Source organism: Garra rufa, chromosome 6, assembly GCF_049309525.1.
Source record: "Garra rufa chromosome 6, GarRuf1.0, whole genome shotgun sequence".
NCBI lineage: Eukaryota > Metazoa > Chordata > Actinopteri > Cypriniformes > Cyprinidae > Garra > Garra rufa.
In genome coordinates, this window is record NC_133366.1 from 7,997,993 (window position 1) to 8,020,852 (window position 22,860).

The window sequence follows — 22,860 nt, forward strand, 5'->3', positions numbered from 1 at the left end:
AATCCAGTGGGCAATGCTTTTCCTGTCAGATACTAGATCAAGATATTGTTTTCATTATCCTTTTTGTGAGCTTCTGAAACACTATGCTTTAAAGGGGCAGGTTGTGGGCATAATGTAGACCAGACAAGCATGAATTAAATGGTTGGTCTGCCCTCTAGTGTTACTGCAAACAGCTAATTAAGTTCACTAATTCCACTGTCTATATTCAGTAAACTGACTGCAGATGAGCTTGCCATTACATAACAAAATTGTAATTTTATGGATTAATAAATGTCTCCCCTTTTAGGTAAATAGCTTTTTTAAAAATCACCCAGATGTAGACTAATTTCATTCTTTCTTATCTTCTCTCTATCACACACACACACACGCACACACACACACACACACACACACACACACACACACACACACACACATGTTGGGTTTACACCGCGTTCCAAATTATTATGCAAATTGGATGTAAGTGTCATAAACACACAGTTTTTTGTTTTTCAATTAAACTCATGGATGGTATTGTGTCTCATGGCTCTTTGGGTCACTGAAATGAATCTCAGACACCTGTGATAAATAGTTTGCCAAATGAGCCCAATTAAAGGAAAAGTACTTAAGAAGGATGTTCCACATTATTAAGCAGGCCACAGGTTTCAAGCAATATGGGAAAGAAAAAGGTCTCTCTGCTGCCGAAAAGCGTCAAATAGTGCAATGCTTTGGACAAGGTATGAAAACATTAGATATTTCACGAAAACGTAAGCGTGATCATTGTTCTGTGAAGAGATTTGAGGCTGATTCAGAGCACAGACAGGTTCGTGCAGGTAAAGGCAGAATGAGGAAGGTTTCTGCCAGACAAATTCATCAGATTAAGAGAGCAGCTACTAAAATGCCATTACAAAGTAGCAAACAGGTTTTTGAAGCTGCTGGTGCCTCTTGAGTCCCGCGAACATCAAGGTGTAGGATCCTCCAGAGGCTTGCAGTTGTGCATAAACCTACTATTTGGCCACTCCTAACCAATGCTCACAAGCAGAAACGATTGCAGTGGGCCCAGACATACATGAAGACTCATTTTCAAACAGTCTTGTTTACTGATGAGTGTTGTGCATCTTTGGATGGTCCAGATGGATGGAGTAGTGGATGGAACATGTCCCAACAAGGCTGCGACCACAACAAGGAGGTGGCGTTTTTGGCCGGAATCATAGGGAGAGAGCTGGTTGGCCCCTTTAGGATCCCTAAAGGTATTAAAATGACCTCGGCAAAGTATGTCGAGTTTTTGACTGACCACTTTCTTTCATGGTACAAAAAGAAGAACTGTGCCTTCCGTAGCAAAATCATCTTCATGCATGACAATGCACCATCTCATGCTGCAAATAATACCTCTGTGTCATTGGCTGCTATCTGCATAAAAGATGAGAAACTCATGGTGTGGCCACCATCCTCCCCTGACCTCAACCAGATTGAGAACCTTTGGAGCATCCTCAAGCAAAAGATCTATGAGGGTGGGAGGCAGTTCACATCAAAACAGAAGCTCTGTGAGGCTATTCTGGCATCCTGCAAACAAATTCAATCAGAAACTCTCCAAAAAACTCATTCAATGGATGCAAGAATTTTGATAGCGATATCAAAGAAGGGGTCCTATGGTAAGATGTAACTTGCCCAGTTAGGATGTTTTTGATTGAAATAGCTTTAGATTTCAGTAAATATGACCACCTAATGCTGCAAATTCAGCAAATGCCCATTTTCAGTTCTTTACAACCTATACAATGTTTTAACTCTGTTGTGCATAATAATGTGGAACAGTGCATTTTCAGTTTTTTATTTTTGAAATAAATATTGTTATCATTAGGAGGTTTGTTCAATAAAATTCGAATTATACCCTAATGGTTGATGACTTAAAAATTATACCGACTGTCATTTGCATTGACTAATTATGAAAACCAGAGTAAGATATAATTTGCATAATAATTTGGAACGCGGTGTACATGTTTTATGGGGACATTCCATAGGCGTAATGGTTTTTATACTGTACAAACCGTACTTTCTATCGCCCTACACCTACCCTACACCTAAACCTAGCCCTCACAGGAGATTGTGCACACTTTTACTTCGTCAAAAAAACTCATTGTGCATGATTTATAAGCCTGTTTCCTCATGGGGACCTGAGAAATGTCCCCACAAGGTCAAAATCTACTGGTAGCTACGTCACATGCACATACAAACACAAACATGCACAAATAATGAGTCACCTGCATATCAAGATGCAATACTTTCCAACAATCATTTAAACACCCACACATATTTGAGGTCAGTCACCTATCATGTGATTTCTTCCCTTTTGCCATCTCTTTCTCTCTCTCACTCACACGCAAACACACACAGTTTACATTGCACAAACTCCTTTTTAAAAGTTAGCCATCTAATTTTTCATAACTTTATAAAGTCAAGTAGGTTTTAAAAAAAGTTGGTCTAATTTTAATCTGTAAGGTTGATTACCACTTGGTTAGCTGCTAGTTGGTCAAACTAGGTCTTAAGAACTTTTAACATTGTGACTATTTATGCATCTGATGGCAATTCAATAAATTCACTTGAGTCGAATTACATTTCAGTGTCTTGATTTTATGTTATAAAGGGAACCCCAGGTATTATGACTTGTATGGCTTAATATAACGTAAATTATGTCTCTTACTAAAATATGTAGTAGAAAACCCATTAAAGATTTACGTTATTTTAAAAAATCCACATCGTTTTATACATTTTTTGGACTGGGGGTGCCATTATTTCGATGACGTGAAATGGTTTCACTTGGTTAGCTACGGGAGCTACCTGTTGCTATTTTTACCGCAACATAACTTGGAAAATAAAATACTGTTATGAAGCCACATTGGTTGTAATTTTCAGTTGAAGGGAAACAATAGAAGCAGTGTAAGTCTTCACAATTTTCACAAAGGAGAGGAGCAAAGATTCCTGTGGACAAATAAAAGACCTGCGTCTTTGTTCTCTCCACTTTAGTCCTGATGTCTTTGAGGCTTTTAGTAGACCACAGCTAGAGCTTACAAACAGCAGAGACTTGTATGTTACAATGAGATTGACAAGGAGAACATCTTATTGCAAATAAATACATTTTATAATGAAGTTGTAAACTATGCTGTTCCACGTGTGTTTGCGTTCCCACTCTGCTCTTTATAAAACTTGCCATCTCTTTTTTTAAGATCATGCAGGTATCACCTAACGAACATACATTTCTTAAACAATGAAACCTACTATCTTTTTGAATGCGTTGTAAGCACTTCTAGGGAGCGGGTCATTTTCAGAGATTAAAACCTGTTGTAATACTTTTATACAGCTTTTTTATGGTCAGCTTTTGCAATACAAACATGTGACTAAACTTTTATTTGGCTGTTACGTGTTTTATATTTGTTCAGAAGTGGGTAGGTTTAGGGTAGGACTGGGGTTCAAAATATCTAGGAAGTATACATTTACAGTGGTGGCCAGAATTATTATAACATTATAAAGGGGTACACTGAGTGTCAAAAAGCAATACCAAGGGGTCCTGGGAGTGGGAACATGTTATTTTTGTACAACCAGCACAATTACATTAAATTACACACACACACACACACACACACAAAACTTTTTTTTTTTTTTACTTTTCATTTACATAACATTTTACACAACAATCATTTGCAAATACAGGCTCATGAAATATACAAATTAATAAAGATCGCAATAAAAGGTACGTAAATAGACTTTATAATATCTTCAATCACTCTTCATTGTATAAGGTAACTTGGTGGATAAAGTGAGTTCTGGGCAACCTCCTTTGAGTTCTCAATATTTTGCAGGGTCTTAATGTTCTCCGCTGCAGCATGTACTACATACGTTTGTAAAGGTGGATGATGTTCTTGCAGTTTGGACAGGTGTGTTTCACATCCTTGCATGAGTCCACACAGAATGGGATGCAACAACAGAGCCAGCACCTGAAAAAAAAAAAAAAAAACACAGTAGACAAGCTCTAAACGTCAGCAGTCAGTGAATAAAATATTAGCGGTGTGTGCATACTTACGCAAAGAGTGCAAGGACTCCGCAGATTAACCAGGCAAGCAATCCACTGATATATTCGGTTTCCGTGAGGACCTCCGTCATGCAGTGAGGACAGATAATTCGGCCCGGCACTTCAGTAAGACTCATGACCGCAATCTGTCTAACTGCATGCATACAAATGCATCTATTAAATGCGGAATGCATTTACATTTAATATTTTAGGATTCTTTCATAAGTATAAAGTTCAAAAGAAATTACATAGCATGAATAAATCATGGGAAATTATGGACCTTGGGTGCGGAACACTCACCCACAGGGACTACCGTTGGCTGGACAGTGATGGTTGTTGCCCCAAACCCATATGGAGGTGGTTGGTAAGGTGGAGCTTGTGGACCTGAAAGAGTCAGAGCACTGGTTGAAAACACTAAAACCTGCTGCAGTGGAGAAATACACCGGTCCAAAGTTTGGAATTATTAAGGTCAGAATTTTTGGTCAGAAATTGTTCTGTTGATGTTGATTAAGTTTTTCATTTATTATTATTGGTTCTTATTACGCAGCTCTGTGGAATACTTGATTGTGATTGGTCAGTCACCACATTCCAAGGTATGTTATGCTGCTCAAGCCATGTCATATTTACCATCATTTCGAAATGACAATACGTGACGTTCTTGGAGCTGTTCACGTCCTCGGACTCGGAATTATGCCTTTTCTATGGCAACACTATCAACGCCTAAACAGAGCATACGTTGGTCAGGTGGTACAGCGGTCATGTGGTACAAGTCGTAGCTCTCAGAAGACTCCCAGTTCACAAGTTGTAATTACAAGTTCAATGAGGACGTGAGCGCTTTTTACAAGTTGGAATCTCGTAATTACGAGGATATTACGAGATATGAGAACCGATATGACGTGAATGCACCTTTATTTATGGAAGCCCGTTTCCACAACTGAATGTGACAAGTCAGAATTGTGTGGTATAAACTTGCAATTCTGTGAAAAAAAGTCAGAATTGTGAGAAAAAAAATCAGAATTGCGAGAAAAAAATCAGAATTGCGAGTACAAAGTTGCAATTTTTCTCACAATTGCAACTTTTTATTTCTCGCAATTGTGACCCAGCATACACAGAACGTTCCCCTAACGTTCCCATATGGTTCCCATTTGGTTATTTTTTTGGGAACCAAATGAGAACGTTCCCAGAATGTTCCCTGTAGGTTATCTTTTTAATTACCTATAAAGAACATTCACAGAGCGTTCCCTGCAGGTTATTTTTTTGGTTTAATTTTATAACCTAAAAAGAACCTTTCCAGAACGTTCCCTGCATGTTATTTTAAGGTTTAATTTGTAACCTACAGAGAACGTTCCCTGCATGTTATTTTAAGGTTTAATTTTTAACCTACAGAGAACGTTCCCTGCAGGTTATTTTTAGGTTTAATTTTTATAACCTACAGAAAAAGTTCCCAGAACGTTCCCTGTAGGTTATTTTTAGTTTTTATTTTTTTAACCTGAAAAGAACCTTTTTGGACATTCCTAAATCGCCCATAATGTCCAGGATTCGGCATAATGTCCACAGTCGCCATTCATTCGAGTCACTATTAATATGCAGAATATTTAAATCGCTTTGGATTCAGCTCGTGTTGGATGTAGGGTTGCCAAATCCGCATTTTTAAGTTTTTTAAGTTGAGTACATTTTTTTATATTTTAGTAAGAGGCATCATTACCATTAAATAACAAATTGAAAAATTGAAATATTGTAACAGTTTTATACACAATTCTTACAGTCATAAAGCATAATCATAGATCATACCAGTCAAAGTCTGTGTTTGTTTTACAGGAAACATCTGACGTCACATTCAAATATTGCACATTTGACTTCCGTACAACACCTTCCATAAAACCTAAAAGTTTCTCAATCAATCGAAGACAATGGACATATTGGCTCACATTTTGGGATCGAAATTCTAAAGTGTAATCATCCTGTTGATTGATAATAGTGTGGCTGAAGATTTGCTGACCTGCTTGAGGTAGGTACACTGGCTGTTGTGCAGGGTAGTTCATGGCTGTCTGGTCCATCTGCGGATAAGGAGGGGGTCTGTGGTCTTTCTCCATTATCAAAAACCTGTGAATGTGAATATATAAAGATGAGGAGTTGGAAAATAGATGTATGTGTCTGTATCATGCCATTTTCTCTCTTTCCTAATCTTGTTCTACTAATTTTCCTAGTGCAAACACTCACTGTATATAATCATGATAGCAATGCAAAGCTGAGTAACATATCCTGTTATGTACCTGACATAACAAAAGCAGAACCTTCAGTTTAATTATAAAATGTTTCACAACACTAACCTGTGAGTCTCTGTATGTGTTGCTTCTCCTCTGAATGTACAGCAGGATCTGGATGGCTGTGAGTGAGATCGAGAGGGCGTGGATCACAATTATAAGTGTGTCAGTCGGAGAGGACAGCAGGCTGAAGTCATAAACGTGGGCATAAAATTACATGCTAGATAACAGTGACACTTCTAAAGAAAAAAAAAAATGCACAGAGCTTACAAAAGAAACAGCACATAATGTAAATAACTTATCACAGAATAAGAATATGTAAATGACTTAATTTTGACAAAAATGTCAGATAGAACCTTATAATTCCAAGGTGGCGATTTGTAGTTCAAACACTGCTCATATGTAGATTTGCTTGTGACCTTACTACAGTCGAGTTCTTCCACTTTTTTTGGGTGATGCACATATAAATTCATTGTTATACTTTGCTCTGTCAGTTCATACTCATTGCTTGTAAAACTTTAATGAGACGAGTCCACCATGGGAGTAAGTTTCCATTAACCCAGAGAAACAGCAGAGTGCTGTTTGATTCTGCGCTGATTCATATTGCCTCATTTTGAGTCCAGCTTTTCCTGGAATTAGTCAGTCATTAACCTTAGTAAAGCAACACCATGTCAATTAAAATCCTGCTAGAAAGAGGAAACACCCAACTGTAGAAAAAAAAGCAGCTTACCCTTGGTAAATAACGCACCATGTCGCCCTCCAGCCCTTCACATTTTTTGGTTTTTCTGTTAACTAACTTCGTTTGTGACATGAAATCTTTGTTTTCCTAAAATGTTTGGAGCTTCCTCATGTAGTACATTCAACAAGTCTTGCATAAATCATTTGTGGAGTTTTACATTTTTCTTCTCTGATACTGTTATTAGGGGAATTGTGTGGCATTTATTTAGACTTGCAGTCACAAGTTTTAGAACAGGAAGGTTTTTAAATGTTATTTAAAGAATTCACCATGCCTGCATTTATTTGATCCAAAGTACAGCAAAAACAGTAAAATTTAGAAATATTGTTACTGTTTTAAATACCTGTTTTCTATTTGAATATTTTAAAATGTAGATTGTTATTGTGATCAAAGCTACATTTTCAGCATCATTATCCAGTCTTCAGTGTCACATGATCCAAAAAGAAACTTTTTTTTATTATTATCAATATTTAAAACAGTTCATTTAGCAAGGATGTTTTCAATTGATCAATGACATAAGGACATATAGAATGTTAGAAAATATTTCTATTTCAGATAAATGCTGTCCTTCTAAACTTAATCTAAGAAACCTGAAATTCTACTCAGCTATCAACATGATAATAATAATAAATGCTTTTGATTCAGAATATTAAAACAATTTCTGAAGGATTGTGTGCCTGGAGGAATGGTGCTAAACAAATCAGCTTTGAGATCATATAATAAATATATATTTTTTAGAAAACAGTTATTTTAAATAGTAAAAAATATTTTAAAAATGTAGTGTTTATCAGGCTTGTGCACAATTCAGAATTTCAGAATTGGCCGCCATTCAATTCATGAGTTGGAATTTGAATTGAATTGACTCCGCCCCACAGGAAGTTGAATTTGAATTGGAGTTGGAATGACAGGAAGTGGAATTAAATTCATGGCAATTCAAAGACATTCCACACAGTCATACAACAGAAAGAATGTGTTGAATCTCACATACAGTTACATTAATTTTGTAATTTAATAGCATAATTTCATTATACATAACTAGTCACTCCTCAACCCTGCATACATTTTGTTTTAACATATAGATAATGATCAAATTCTTGAAATAAATTACTCTCTCAATGTTTGATTAGTTTTGTTCAAAATTTTATTTTTATTTTCAAAGTAATCAAATAACACAATGTAATCTGTACAAGTAGTTCAAACTAATATAATTTATAGAAAATGCAATGAAATCATATCTGACATATTTGACCCTGGACCACAAAACCAGTCTTAAGTCCCTGCGTATATTTGTAGAAATAGCCAAAAATACACAGTATGGGTCAAAATTATTGATTTTTCTTTTATGCCAAAATCATTAGGAAATTAAGTAAAGATCATGTTCCATGAAGATTTTTTTGTAAAATTCCTACTGTAAACATATCAAAATGTAAATTTTGATTAGTAATATGCATTGTTAAGAACTTAATTTGGACAACTTTAAAGGTGATTTTCTCAGGATTTTGATTTTTTTGCACCCTCAGATTCCAGATTTTCAAATAGATGCATCTCGGCCAAATATCGTCCTATCATAACAAACCATACACCAATAGAAAGCTTATTTATTGAGCTTTCATATGATGTATACATCTCAGTTTTGTCAAATTTAACCTTATGACTGGTTTTGTGGTCCAGGGTCACATATATTGTATAGCTTCATTGTTAAACTCTTATGTATATGAATTTCTTTGAATTTGTATTGAATTGCAATTCTGCTTTCTTTAATTCAAATTCGAATTGTAATTCTAGATCCTGTTTTTGACATCAATTCAAATTCAAGAATTGAATTGAAATTTAGGAGTCAATCAATTCATTTCTGAATTGTGCACAAGCCTGCTGTTTATCCTGTACTTTGGATCAAATAAATACAGGCTTGGTGGGCAGAAGAGACTTATTTAAAGAACATTAAAAATATATATAAAAAAACTTTTGACTGGTAGTGTATTTTTTGTTTATTTATTCGTTGTTGCACTGATAGCCTTGTTATACTTCTGTTAAATCCCAAATCCAACGTGTGTTTCTAAATAGATAGTTCCGAGATAAATAATCTAAAAAGATTGAAAAAATGTGAAACTTGAAACTCTCGTTTCTAACGCGTCCTTGGCGACCGTCGGTATCCAGACAACGGAATACAAACATTCGGCGACTTCAACCACTACAGGAACTATAGGCTACTAAATCCATAATTTACACCAAATTATGATGTCATCTCAAATTTTAGTGTCTCGTCCCTATTTTGACACGCGGGTAGCGGCGCAGAATGGCTCACAGCCGCCGGTGCCAAACCCTGAGACCACCGTTAAGGAAAACGTGTACGCCGGTACATCCGCCGGTCTGGCCACGGCGGGCTACCGAAGCGCCAAATACACCCCGGAGGAGTGGTTCGCCAATAACTCCGCTCTGTTAAACCGGGCCGTCGCGGACCGGAATCACGCGGAGGCGATTTGCCAAGAGTCCAAAGCGCTGAAAGCGGAGACCGACGCCGGGACTTTACGCACGCAGACCGCGGGCACCAAACACCTGGGCAGTCGACTGCAGGACACCCACCGCTGGAGATCTGAGTTGGAGCAGCTCATCGAGCGGCTGATCGCGGAAACAGACCTGCTGACGGCCTCCAGGCGGAGGCTGGAAAAAGCGCTGGACGCCACGGAGATTCCTTACGCCATCGCCACTGATAACCTCACCTGCAGAGAGAGACGCTTCGGACCAGATCTAGTGGAGGACCAGGTGGAAGAAGAACTTCTTAAGGTACAGAGAAGAACAAGTGACGAAGGTTGTACTATTTTCTTTTACCTCTTCACATACTTTAAGAATAGTAAGGGAGAGTGGGGACGGTTGCAACACTTTTTGCATTTCCTTTAGTTTCTCAGAGACTGTTTGTATTAGAAAGACGAAATTTTAATACAATAAAGCCGCATCTGTCAGCTACTCAGCCATATTGCTGCAACATGTGTACATATGATATTATACGTCATTTACAGACAAAGTGAAATGTTGCAACTGTTCCCACAATAGGGGACAGTTGCAACGTTCAATAAAACGTAGCCTAATTAAAGTATTCTTAAATATAATTTTGCAGTTTCTTTATTTTATTTGTGCACAGTCAGGGTCAAAGGCAAATTGGCTGTAAAAAAAAAAACCTAAGAATAGTAAATGAAAAATATTAAGTAACAAGTAGATTTTTTTTTACTTATTCACTTAAAAAAGAGATATCTAACTATTAAAGGGGTTCATTAGTATTATCATTATAAAATTACAAATATGGCAATAACATCAAACAATGATGTGGTAAGGGACAGCACAATGGGAGGGTTGCAACAGTGTGTTACAACTGTCCCTACAGTGATAGCTAAAAATTGGTATATTAGCTTGACAACATATCATTGGCACACACTAGCTATGCATATTAGAAGCAAAGAACGCACTGATTAAAATGTTATGTTCTTTCAATGCGTCACACAAACAACTTAGACACTGTGACCGAAAATCTCATTTTTTTTTAAAATTACTTTTTTTACCAAGACGACAATTTTGGGTAGAAGGAATGATCACATGTGGCTGATTTCTTCCAGGAAGTATGAGGGGCCAATAAAGCATGTGCAGTATTAATATGATCACTGTCTTATTCCTGCTTGAAGAAATAAGCAATCTGGCAACTGCCCCTTGTTGCAACCGTCCCCACTCTCCCCTATCTATTTTGTATTCTTTAGGCCTACTCTACATTTATTAATAGTTGTAGAAACCTTTTTCATTAATAAAAGGTTAAATATAATATTATATTAACATTATTATTAATAGTAGTAGTAGTAGTGAATGAGGTAAATAGATGCTAAACAAGTTCAATGTGTCAAAACTGATGCTGAAACAATTTGTTGAATGTTTTCCAACAGGAAGTTGAGCTGATCAGAAGCATCCAGGCACTGCTGAAAAACACTCTGGATCAAACTGTCAACCAGATAAGGTCTGTTATAGATATTTTTCACAGTCTAAAGTTTATGAACAGTAAGATTTGTAATGTTTTTCATTTCAAGTCTCTTCTGCTCACCAAGCCTGCATTTGTTTGATCCAAAGTACAGTCAAATTTGAAAATATTTTTTACTATTTAAAAAAGCTTTTTTTTTCTATTTGAATATATTTTAATTTATTCCTGTGATTTCAAAGCTAAATTTTTATCCTCATTACTCCAGTCACGTGATTCTTAAGAATTCATTCTAATATTCTGATGTGCTGCTCAAAAAACATTTATTATTATGTTTTTTTCAGGTTTGTTTGATGCATAGAAAGTTCAGAAGAACAGCGTTTGAAAATATAAATCTTTTGTAACATTATAAATGTCTTTATCATCACTTTTGAGCAATTTAAACCATCCTTGCTAAATAAAAGTATTAATTTCTATCATTTCTTTCCCCAGAATTATACTGACTCCAAGCTTTTAAATGGTATAGTGTATAATGTTACAAAGGCTTTTTATTTCAGATAATGCTGATCTTTTGGATCTTTCTATTTATCCGAAAATGTACTAAACCGTTTTGAATATTGATAATAATAACAATAATAAAAAAAATAATAATAATAATAAATGTTTTTTAAACACCAAATCTGCGTATTAGAATGATTTCTAAAGGATCATGTGACACTGAAGACTGGAGTAATGATAGCTTTGAAATCACAGGAATAAATTACATTTTAAAATATATTCAAATAAAAAACAGTTATTTTAAATATTAAAAATACTTCACAGTTTTACTGTTTTTGCTGTACTTTGGATCAAACAAATGCAGGCTTGGTGAGCAGAAAAGAACTTTAAAAATCTGACTGTTCAAAAACTTTTGACTAGTAGTTTGTATCTCATGAAGCATTCATTAAAGCAATAGTACATCAGAAAAATGACATTTGGTCAGCATTTATTACTTTGAGTGTTCAGCACATAGCTGTATGGGATTTTCTGTGTCTACCAGGTTGAACCGGGAGGTGAAGCAGACTCTTGAGTTGGACTGGTCTGATAAGCAGGAGGCCTACAATCTGGACGATCAATGTGGACGCTTTAACAACAGGAGCACCGACACACAACGCCATCCCAGCTCAGCTGTGTTGCAGGACCAGTGCGTGCCAAACCTTACCTTAGCTCAGTTGGAGTGACACAAGTTCATTTTCATCTCAGATGTGTTTCTCTGTAGGGTATGCGATGAGGAGGTTTGGCGTAAGTTTACTCGGGATAACCTGCGGCTGGCGGAGAGAGAGGAGGTGGCGAGTCAGGCCCTGAGGCGGCTGATTGAGCGAGTCCTGCATGAGACGACTGAGGACCTGCGGGCGCAGTGTGCCACTGTAGATCGGGCCTTTAACCAGCGCTGCATGGAACTGAGCCAAGCCAAAACACAGCTGGAGCTGCACCTGGCACAGGCAATACACACTTATACAAAACATAAACCAATACATGTACACAAGCTCTATATCATCTGCAGATTTCATAACTAATAAACATAAATTGACAGGTTAAATTTTTGAACGCTATGAATGTTTAAAGATCAAGTTCACACAAAAATGAACTTTTGCTTTTTACATAAATTGCTCTGCAGTGAATGGGTGCCGTCAGAAGGAGAGTTCCAACAGCTGACAAAAACATCACAATAATCCACACCTCTCCAGTTCATCAGCTTGAGAAGCCAAAAGCCATGTGTTTATATGAGCCCTAAATCAATAATATTGCTTTATACATTGACAAAGTTGTCTCGTTTGAATCTAGAGAGTTAAGCAATGGATTCTCTGCAGTGAATGGGTGCCATCAGAGTCCAAACAGCTGATAAAAACTTTTTAAAAAAAGTTTTAACTTTAACACTAGAAAATTTACCCATGGCTGTTTTTTAAATGTGCATAAAAGATTTTTTATAAAATGTCCAAAAAATATTAAATACAAAAAATAAATTAATTAATTAATAAAATATCAACACCAATAAAATTGGGGTAATCATAAAAATTCATTACATCATTACATTCATTACATAATCAATGGCAACACAGTAGCAAACAATAAATTAACAAAAGTTAATAATTAATCCAAAGTTTGAACTTTTATGAGTAGGGTAAAATAATCTTTGGATTAATTATTAAATTTTTAATTAGTTTAGCAATTTTATTGTTTATTGTTAACTACTGCTTGCTATTTATTCTAGTCTGCCTATTTCCTGAAAAAAAAAAAAAAAAAAAAAAAAAGTGAATTATTATGGCTCATTGTTGTCTATTTAGGGTATTATAGTAATTTTAATAACATGAGGTATCTTTATATGTGATTAATTACATGTTATTCTATAACACCACCCAAATATATATTTATTTCCTTCCAATTCTCATTGCAAGCTGGTTTAGTGATTAGTGTAGCCTGCTCAAAATAGCCGTGAACATGAAACAACAGAACAAAAACATAGTTGATGACTAAAAATAGTCATTTTATGACTCAAGACATGACAGTGTCATAATACAATGACATATGTGTTTTTTTTAGCCACATCAAAACAGTAGTCATTTGCACGGGTAAATTTAGCCAGCTGGCGTTTTTAGGTATACAAGAGGTAAACCATCGCTTCCAGCTAAAATGCATGTCCATACTTCATAATACCACTTCCTCAAGTGAAAAAGTCCATCCCCTGTTGTCCTTCCTCATCAAAATATACCAAGTTTGGACTGTTTTTGCTTGTAAATGGTGCTTGATCTGTGCATATTTCAACTTTTGTTTCTTACAAACACACTGCTTTTGGCCTGTCAAGATCTGATGGACTGGAGTGGTGTGGATTACGTATAGATCATTGTGACGTTTTTATCAGTGGTTTGGTCTCTTATTCTGACGGCACCCATTCACTGCAGAGGATATCCATTGGTGAGCAAGTGATGTAATGCTACATTTCTCCAAATCTGTTTCCAAGAACAAATAAACTCATCTATATTTTGTAAATGTTCAGCAAATTAAAACTTTTAGGTGACCTTTTCTTTTAATATGTCTATGTGATAGATTCTGGAGCAGATCGGGGCTCAGGAGAGGAATATCACAAACCTGCAGCAAGCTGTGCATGATAAAGAAGCTCCTCTCAGAGTGGCTCAATCTAGACTGCATCACCGAACCTTCAGGCCCAACATCGAGCTGTGCCGAGACCAGCCCCAGCTCAGGTACATATACACAAATACACACAGTGCCTTGCAAAAGTATTCATTTTTGTCACATTTTGTTTTGTTGCAGCATTATGTTAAACTGTTTTAAATTAGTTTTTTCCCCACATCAGTTTACACTCCATACACCATAATAATGACAAAGCAAAAACCAGATTTGCAAATTTTACAAATTTATTAAAAATAAAACACTGAAATAAGTACATTGCATAAGTATTCATACCCTTAACTCAGTACATAGTTGAAGCCCCTTTACAGCCTCAAGTCTTTTTGGGTATGATGTGACATCTGCATTTGGCAATTATCTGCCATTCTTTGCCTCACCTTTTCACCTCTCAAGCTCTGTCAGCTTGGATGGGGGCTGGCACACATTTTCTAGAGTCCTAGTTGTTCCAGTCGTCTTCCATTATGGATAATGGAGGTTTCATGCTTCTGTGAACCTTCAATGCAGCAGATTTTTTTTCTGAACTCTTCCCTAGATCATTGCCTTAACGCAAGTCTGTCACTGAGCTCTACAGGCAGTTATCTTGACCTCAGGACTTGGTTTTTGCTCTGATATGCATTTTCAGCTGTTAGACCTTTTCAGAGAGGTGTGTGCCTTTCTAAATCATACTCATTCAAATGAATTTGCCACAGTTTAACTCCACTCGAAGTGTAGTAACATCTAGAAGCAATATAAATGCTCCTGAGCTCAATTTCGAGTGTCCCAGAAAAGGGTATGAATACTTATGCAACGGGATCTTTTCAGTTTTTTATTTTTAATAAATTTGCACAAATGTTAAAAACCAAGTTTTTGCTTTGCCATTATGGAGTAGGGAGGTTATGCATGTATGCATGCTCAGTCTCCCAACATGCATAAACCCATCTGTTGTGTGTGTGTGTGTGTGTGTGTAGTTTGTTAGGTGAGACATCAGAGCTCAACAGTACAGTATCAGCCCTACAGCAGCAGCTGTATGAAGCACGCAAGTCTTTGTCTGACCTGGAGGAAAGCAGACTGTCCCTGGAGAAAGACATCGCTTGCAAAACAAACTCCCTCCTCATCGACCGAGAGAAGTGTATCACGCACCGCACACGCTACCCCTCTGTCACAGTGCTGTCTGGATACTGACACAGTCTCATAATATGCACTTCTCAGCAAGAGGTCTGGATCATTTAGACAGTCGCTTCCAGTGGCAGACATGTAGTGTGTTTTTTTTCAGTGTTTTTTAGAATGCAGTGGTTATGTTTTCTGGTTTTTGAAAAAAAATGTATGCAAACATTCTAGTTTTAAATGATACATAAAATTCCAAAACTTATATATATTTTTCTACATACTGCATTATGAAATAAGTAAATTAAAAGTTAACTATCATACGTTTTTAGGCTTACACAAAGCCTTTTGTGAGACCATTCAAAAATGAAAATTTCTGGCTTCATTTATTCACCCTCATATCATTTCAAACTTATATGACTTTATATGATCTTATGCAAAACACAAAACATTCTGATTCTGAAGAATGTTTCAGTTGTTTTTGCCTATGCAATAAAGGTCAGCAATGTCCAAAATAGCATGCACCACTGACTTTTATTAAATTATGACAGTGTTAATGATTATTGAAAATGTAAATGTCCATATAAAAACTGTTATTGCTGTATTATTAAGTCAGTCTTTGTAGATCATTTAACATAATTAAATATATCTAAAAATGAATAACATTTGTGTAAAGACAACTGGTATCAGTATGGTAAATCTATCTGTAGGGATTTTTTACTTTCTGTTTACAAAGTATAGTGTTAATACAGTGGGCACTCTTGAAATGATCACAGGATTGTCTAAGTTGACACTTTTTTTCTCTACAAGACCATAAGAATGTTAATTTAGGTAGATCCTATTCATGGAGTTTTTTCTCAGTGTTAGGTTGCAAAATGATGTTGATGCTCCAGTTCTTCATCCAGTTTGGATCCACAGACACATCAGCAGTGGATTACTTTAACCAGCAGCAGTAGGTAGTTGACTTTATATATGTCCACTTTTACTTAAACGCAAAAGTAAGCTTATAGGTGAGACTTCCACTTCATTAGCTGCTATAAGGAAATAACGAGAAGAATACCAAAGTACAGTAAACGGTAAAACTGTTTGCACTACAAACCAGTGTTCATAATGAAGATAACACATTAAAATAGCATGGTAAAACACACCAATTTGCAATATCATGCAGCAAAACAAGCTAAACATAGCTGGACGTGGATGAGACTGGAAGCCAAACCCTTCAAATTTACAAATGACCGCGCCCGCTCTTACGGAGAGAAAAAGGTGGATATAGTTTTGAGATGATGGTAAATAAGTCTGTGAAATGTATTTGTGCAATTGAAAATACTGTACCACAATGTCAAGATATAGTTTAAGTTATTTAATTGGTCTTGCACAGTTAAATCTAAAATACATAGGATTACATACAGCATCAGAAAAATATAAAAGGTATCAATACAAATTAAAGCTATAAATAAGGTATATAAAGAAATATGTGAAATGTGTACAGGATAAATTAGTAAATATACAGTAAATAAATACATATGCAACAAAGCAGAAATTGCTTAACTGCAATAATGGCTTTAGTTACCTCACCTAATTTAGGTATACTCTCATTGTATCAAATGCTTCTATTTACAGTGTGTTTTGCTGGCATCCATTGTTTCTCTTACCAGTCCTGGCCTATCATTTATGACCCTGGACCACAAAACCAGTCATAAGCGTCAATGTTTTGAAATTGCGATTTATACATCATCTGAAAGCATAATAAATAAGCTTTCCCCTGATGTAGGGTTTGTTAGGATATGATATTTGGCCGAGTATTTAAAATCTGGAATCTGAGGGAACAAAAAAATCGAAATATTGAGAAAATTGTCTTTAAAGCATCCAAATGAACTTCTTAGCAATGCATATTATTAATAAAAAATAAGTTTTAATATATTTATGGTAGGACATTTAGAAAATATCTTCATGGAACATGATCTTTACTTAATATCCTAATAATATTTGGCATAAATGCAAAATGTATCACTTTGACCTATAAAATGTATTTTTGGCTATTGCTACATATATCCCCGTGCTACTTAAGACTGGTTTTGTGTTCCAGGCTCACATTTAAATAGATTAACTAATCACTCTCCTCCGATAGCTGGTGGGTGTCCTGATCCGCTATGACTGATTTTGCATCATCTGGATGGATGTTGTTCACAGGTGGAGGTAGAGGAGATTCCTCCACTCGTTCAGAAGGTCTCTCTCCAGTGTGAATTCTCATGTGACTCTGAAGGCTTTGTTTTAGAGTGAAACCCTTTCCACATTCGCAGCAGACGAAAGGCTTCTCTCCAGTGTGAAGTCTCTTGTGACTTTGAAGGTGTCCCTGTTGCATGAAGCTCTTCCCACACTCAGAGCAGGTGAACGGCTTCTCTCCAGTGTGAATTCTCATGTGTCTCTCAAGGCCTTGTTTCACTATGAAACTCATCATACAATAAGTGCAGGCGAAAGGCTTCTCTCCAGTGTGAATTTTCATGTGTCTCTCAAGGGTGATGTTCATTGTGAAACTCTTTCCACACACAGAGCAGATGAACGGCTTCTCTCCGGTGTGAATTCTCATGTGGTTTTGAAGGTGTCCTTGCTGCATGAAACGTTTTCCACACTCGGAGCAGGTGAAGTTCTTCTCTCCAATGTGAATTCTCATGTGTCTCTTAAGGCCTTGTTTCACTGCGAAACTCTTTCCACACTCAGAGCAGGCGAAAGATTTCTCTCCAGTGTGAATGGTTATGTGATTTACAAGTTGCCCTTGTTCTGGGAAGCTCTTTCCACATTGGGTGCAGGTGAAAGGCTTCTCTTCCGCATGAATGCTCATGTGTCTCCTAAGGTTTCTGTTCACCGTGAAACTCTTTCCACACTCGGAGCAGGTGAAAGGCTTTTCTCCAGTGTGAATTCCCATGTGGCTTTCAAGGTGTCCTTCTTCCATGAATCTCTTTCCACATTGGGTGCAGGCGAATGGTTTCTCCGCAGTGTGAATTCTCATGTGTCTCTTAAGGCTCCTGTTCACTGTAAAACTCTTTCCACATTGGGTGCAGGTGAATGGTTTCTCTCCAGTGTGAATCCTCATATGAATGTTGAGCTTTTGTTTCTCGATGAAGCTTATCCCACACTCAGAGCAGCTGAAAGGCTTTTCTCCAGTGTGAATTCTCATGTGTCTCTCGAGGCCGTGTTTCAAAGGGAAACTCTTCATACAGTACGGGCAAATGAAAGGCTTGTCTCCAGTGTGAACGCTCATGTGAATCTGAAGTTGTCCTTGTTGAATGAAACTCTTTCCACACTGAAAGCAGCTGAAAGGCTTTTCTCCAGTGTGAATTCTCATGTGACTGTCAAGGGTACTCTTCACTGTGAAACACTTTCCACATTGAGAGCAAGTGAAAGGTCTCTCTCCAGTGTGAATTCTCATGTGACATTTCAGCTGTCCTTGTTGTGTGAAGCTCTTTCCACACTGAGGGCAGGTGAAAGGCTTCTCCCCAGTATGAATTCTCATGTGGATTATAAGCTGTCGTTGTTCCGTGAAACTGTTTCCACACTCAGAGCAAGTGTAAGGTTTCTCTCCAGTGTGAATTCGCATGTGATTCTCAAGGTGTTGTTTCACTGTGTAACGCTTTGCGCACTGGGTACATCCGAAGGGTTTCTCTCCAGTGTGAATGCTCATGTGTCTCTTAAGGCTCCTGTTTACTCTAAAACTCTTTCCACATTGAGGGCAGCTGAAAGGTTTCTCTCCAGTGTGAATTCTCATGTGAATTTTAAGCTTTTGCTTCTCTATGAAACTCATCCCACACTCAGAGCAGGTAAAAGGCTTATCCCCCGTGTGAATGCGCATGTGTCTCTCAAGGCTTTGTTTAAAAGTAAAGCTCTTTCCACACCGAGGGCAGGTGAAAGGTTGTTCTCCAGTGTGATTTCTCATGTGAATATTAAGCTTTTGTTTCTCTACGAAACTCATCCCACACTCAGAGCAGCAAAACGGTTTCTCCCCAGTGTGAATTCTGATGTGTCTCTCAAGGCTTTGCTTAAATATGAAACTCTTTCCACATTGAGGGCAGATGAATGGCTTCTCTCCAGTGTCAATGTGCTGCTTAAGGTTTGCTTGTTGAATGAAATGCATCTCATACTGATGGCATGTGACAGAATCATCTCTCAGTTCCGTGAGATCTAAAATAAACATAAAACATACAAAGTTGAGACAGTAACAGCAGGGACAGGCATTAGTACGCAAATAACAGAAGTTACTTTAGTACTGTTTTAAATTGTTATTACACAGCTTGCTTGCTGTAGTAGACTACTTGTTTTTCTTAGCAGAAACTTTAAGATAATATGTGACCCTGGACCACAAAACCAGTCTTAAGTAGTATATTTGTAGCAATAGTCAAAAATACATTGTATGGGTCAAAATGATCGATTTTTTCTTTTATGCCAAAAAATCATTAGGATATTAAGTAAAGGTCATGTTTCATTAAGATATTTAGTACATTTCATACCATAAATATATCAAAACTTAATTTTTGATTAGTAATATGCATTGCTTAGAACTTCATTTGGACAACTTTAAAGCTGATTTTCTCAATATTTAGATTTTTTGCACTCTTGGATTCCAGATGTTTAAATAGTTGTATCTCAGCCAAATAAGCTCCTATCCTAACAACCAGCTTTTAGATGATGTGGTTTTGTGGTCCAGAGTCACATATATATTTATTGTGATGCCATATTCAACAAAAATACATTTTAAAAAATATTTTCTTTTATTACATTCATAATATTTTAATAAAAATAATAAAAAAATTATAATTTGCTTGATTTTGCCCACTTCTCATGAGACTTCTCATTAGTTAACTTTACCAACAAAAGTGAAGCATATAAATTATCATATTATCCAATCTAAAAATCGCGTTTTCTAAGGCATTGTGCTTCCCTGGCTTAAATTTAGTCCATTATTTTTAATTGCGGACATTTAAACATCTGGAGTAGCCTAACATCCTTTCCAAATAGGCATAAATAATCTGATGCTTGTATTAGTCACGATCAACAGTTAACAGAACTAACATAATCTTTTAACCTATTTGATTCGTTGTATTTGACTAATAACCAACTTACATTGTTTTTTGTTCTTGCAATCTTGCATAGGTAACGACTGGCAGGTTTTCGTCTGCACATCTGGTGACTCTGTGGTCTGACTGTTTTCATGCTGCTCCATCTTTATCACCAGGAAATGTTCGAAGCCGCTTATTTCATCAGTCTCCATCAGTCATGTTTCATTCACTCTATTCTCTAATAGATATTCTACAACCAAAAGTGATTTGGTTTGAAATCATTGATTTGGCTTTCTATTTAATAAGCTTCTATACGTATACGAAGAGGTGGTTCAGTGCGCATATCAAACTGCTCAAGTCACGTGATTTCAGCACCGAGGCCTCGTTGCGTCACATATTGCTCCGAAACGCTTGAGATTTCGATTGTTCACCGCTAGGGGGATCATCTGCTGGACCAGCCCAACTGTATAAGAAGATCTCTAGATCAGGGGTGCCCAGCTGTTTCTGGAGATTTACCTACCTTCAAAGTTCAGATCCAAACCTGATCAAACACAGCTGTCTATAATTATCATGTGTTATATTAACTGCTTCAGATGTTTCATCAGGGTTGGAGTTGCATATTTGATTGTATTTAAATATTTCTATCTCATATATTATATTGAATAAGTACCAGCAGTGGAGTTTTGTCCTCTGTAGAGGACAAACGTTTTTAGCGATTTCTCTGAGACCTTACATGTCAGTGTTTTAAGTCTGGATGTCCTGTACAGAGCACATTCAGGGCTTTTCGGAGATACCAAATGATTGGACGTTTCACCATGACCACTCCCCCTCTCCTTGGTCTTTAAAAATTTAGTGATCAAATTTAACACCCCTATGGAAATATGATAATATTTTGTAATGATAATTTAAATCTGAATAATTTTCACTTTGTTTCTTATAAAACAACATCTCAGGAAAATGTTATGGGGTTTCAAATTAAAATATGACTTTCTGTTATGAAACAGGACATTCATTTCATGCATGTCCACTGTAGAGGACACCAGGACTTGGTGCATGTTTATTACACATTTTGGGAAACACAACAAGTGAATAGGGAAATAAATTATATTTCAATATTGCTATGAAATATTAGATATTATTATGAAAATCTTGCCAATTATTACTCCCATTATTACACTTATTTGTTCATTATATATTGCCCCAAAAACACATTAATATGCAAATTATACACTGTTTATAGATACATTATTTATAATGGGAAAACCTGTTCATGGCCATTTTACACATTTTTTTTTCATAAAGAAAAATGGTTTATCAAATCATTCTGTAAATATCTTTTAAAAATAGTTGGGAATCATCTTTATATAAAGTTTGGTATGAAAAATAAAAATTGGTTTGTGATTAAAACAAAAATTGGACTGTTTTTGCCTTTTTATGTCTATTCATGTCTTTTTATTAAAAAAAAATATATATATATATATATATATATATATATATATACAGAGGACATGGCATAACATATAAATAAAATATATATTTTTCAAAAATGTATATTTCAATTTTGTTCTTATACTCTAAACAATGTAATGACATGAAAAAAACAACAACTAAAATCTCAAAACATTTTTTTCTTGGTAGTCAGGAGGATATTTTAAATAATACATTTAGTGGTATTTATTATTGGTTTGTAAAAGTTTGTACATGTTTGATCTGTGCTTTTATTTGTTGACCAGCAGGAGCCGCCAGTGCAGGTGTTTCAAGCGTTTAATCCGTAAAATTCGTGTCTCAGTCCTAATCAGTTCTACATAACAGTGTGGTTTATTGATAAGATAAAACGCCAACGTATATTCAAAATTCTTATTCACACTGCACCCAAAAAGAGATATACTTATCAACAGCCTTTGAAACAAGACACCACTAATAATAAAATACGGTATTATTTAAATTAATGATGGTAATACCGGAGTATGGCCAAGTGCTAATGCGCCTCATTTCAAACTGTAACGGTCATCCGCCAGAAGACGGAAGCTGAAGAAAAGGTAAGGTTGCAAATCTAACCTTAGATATCCCTTTAGAATTTTAATGTTTTGTGTTGTAGTTTTGTTTTTATTTTATTCTCACCTTTACAATTTTAATGAATCACTGTTAAGTTAATTTTCTAACTTTATAACCGTTATTATAAAGTTATTTAATATATTACAGTTACAGTTTGCAGCTGGCTTGTAAAATACATGTTTAGGCCATTTTAATGTTTTGACAAAAATTATATGTGATTACAGCACCAAAAGAAGTGAACAGAAATTTCAATTCAGGAACTAACAAAAAAAGTAATTTTCATCAGTGGCTTATTATTTACAAAGCTTTGGCTGGATCAATTTAAACGAACGTTTTCCAACCTATATCCGATGGCCATTTTAATTCTGTATTGATTAAGCCTACATGCTGTATACCGCAGTCTGCGGAATATGTGTCTCTCCATAGCAATAACCTCGGCATGGCACAGCTAATGTACGTTGTTGAAATTGAATTCAAATGGTAAAAGT

The 22,860-nt window shown here is 36.2% G+C and overlaps 2 protein-coding genes across 2 annotated transcripts; one reads left to right on the forward strand and one right to left on the reverse strand.

Annotated features, from left to right (window-relative positions):
- The first annotated feature begins 9,277 nt into the window (after window positions 1-9,277).
- Window positions 9,278-15,786, forward strand: tekt4 (tektin 4). Its single transcript, XM_073843132.1, has 6 exons — window positions 9,278-9,826; window positions 10,969-11,039; window positions 12,037-12,180; window positions 12,256-12,478; window positions 14,082-14,236; window positions 15,131-15,786. The coding sequence occupies exons 1-6, from the start codon at window positions 9,278-9,280 to the stop codon at window positions 15,342-15,344; spliced, it is 1,356 nt and encodes a 451-aa protein (XP_073699233.1). The 3' UTR covers window positions 15,345-15,786.
- Window positions 15,787-16,611: 825 nt separating this feature from the next.
- Window positions 16,612-20,660, reverse strand: LOC141336513 (uncharacterized). Its single transcript, XM_073842175.1, has 2 exons — window positions 20,382-20,660; window positions 16,612-19,442 (listed from the first exon to the last, which is right to left on the reverse strand). The coding sequence occupies exons 1-2, from the start codon at window positions 20,527-20,529 to the stop codon at window positions 17,374-17,376; spliced, it is 2,217 nt and encodes a 738-aa protein (XP_073698276.1). The 5' UTR covers window positions 20,530-20,660; the 3' UTR covers window positions 16,612-17,373.
- Window positions 20,661-22,860: the final 2,200 nt, after the last annotated feature.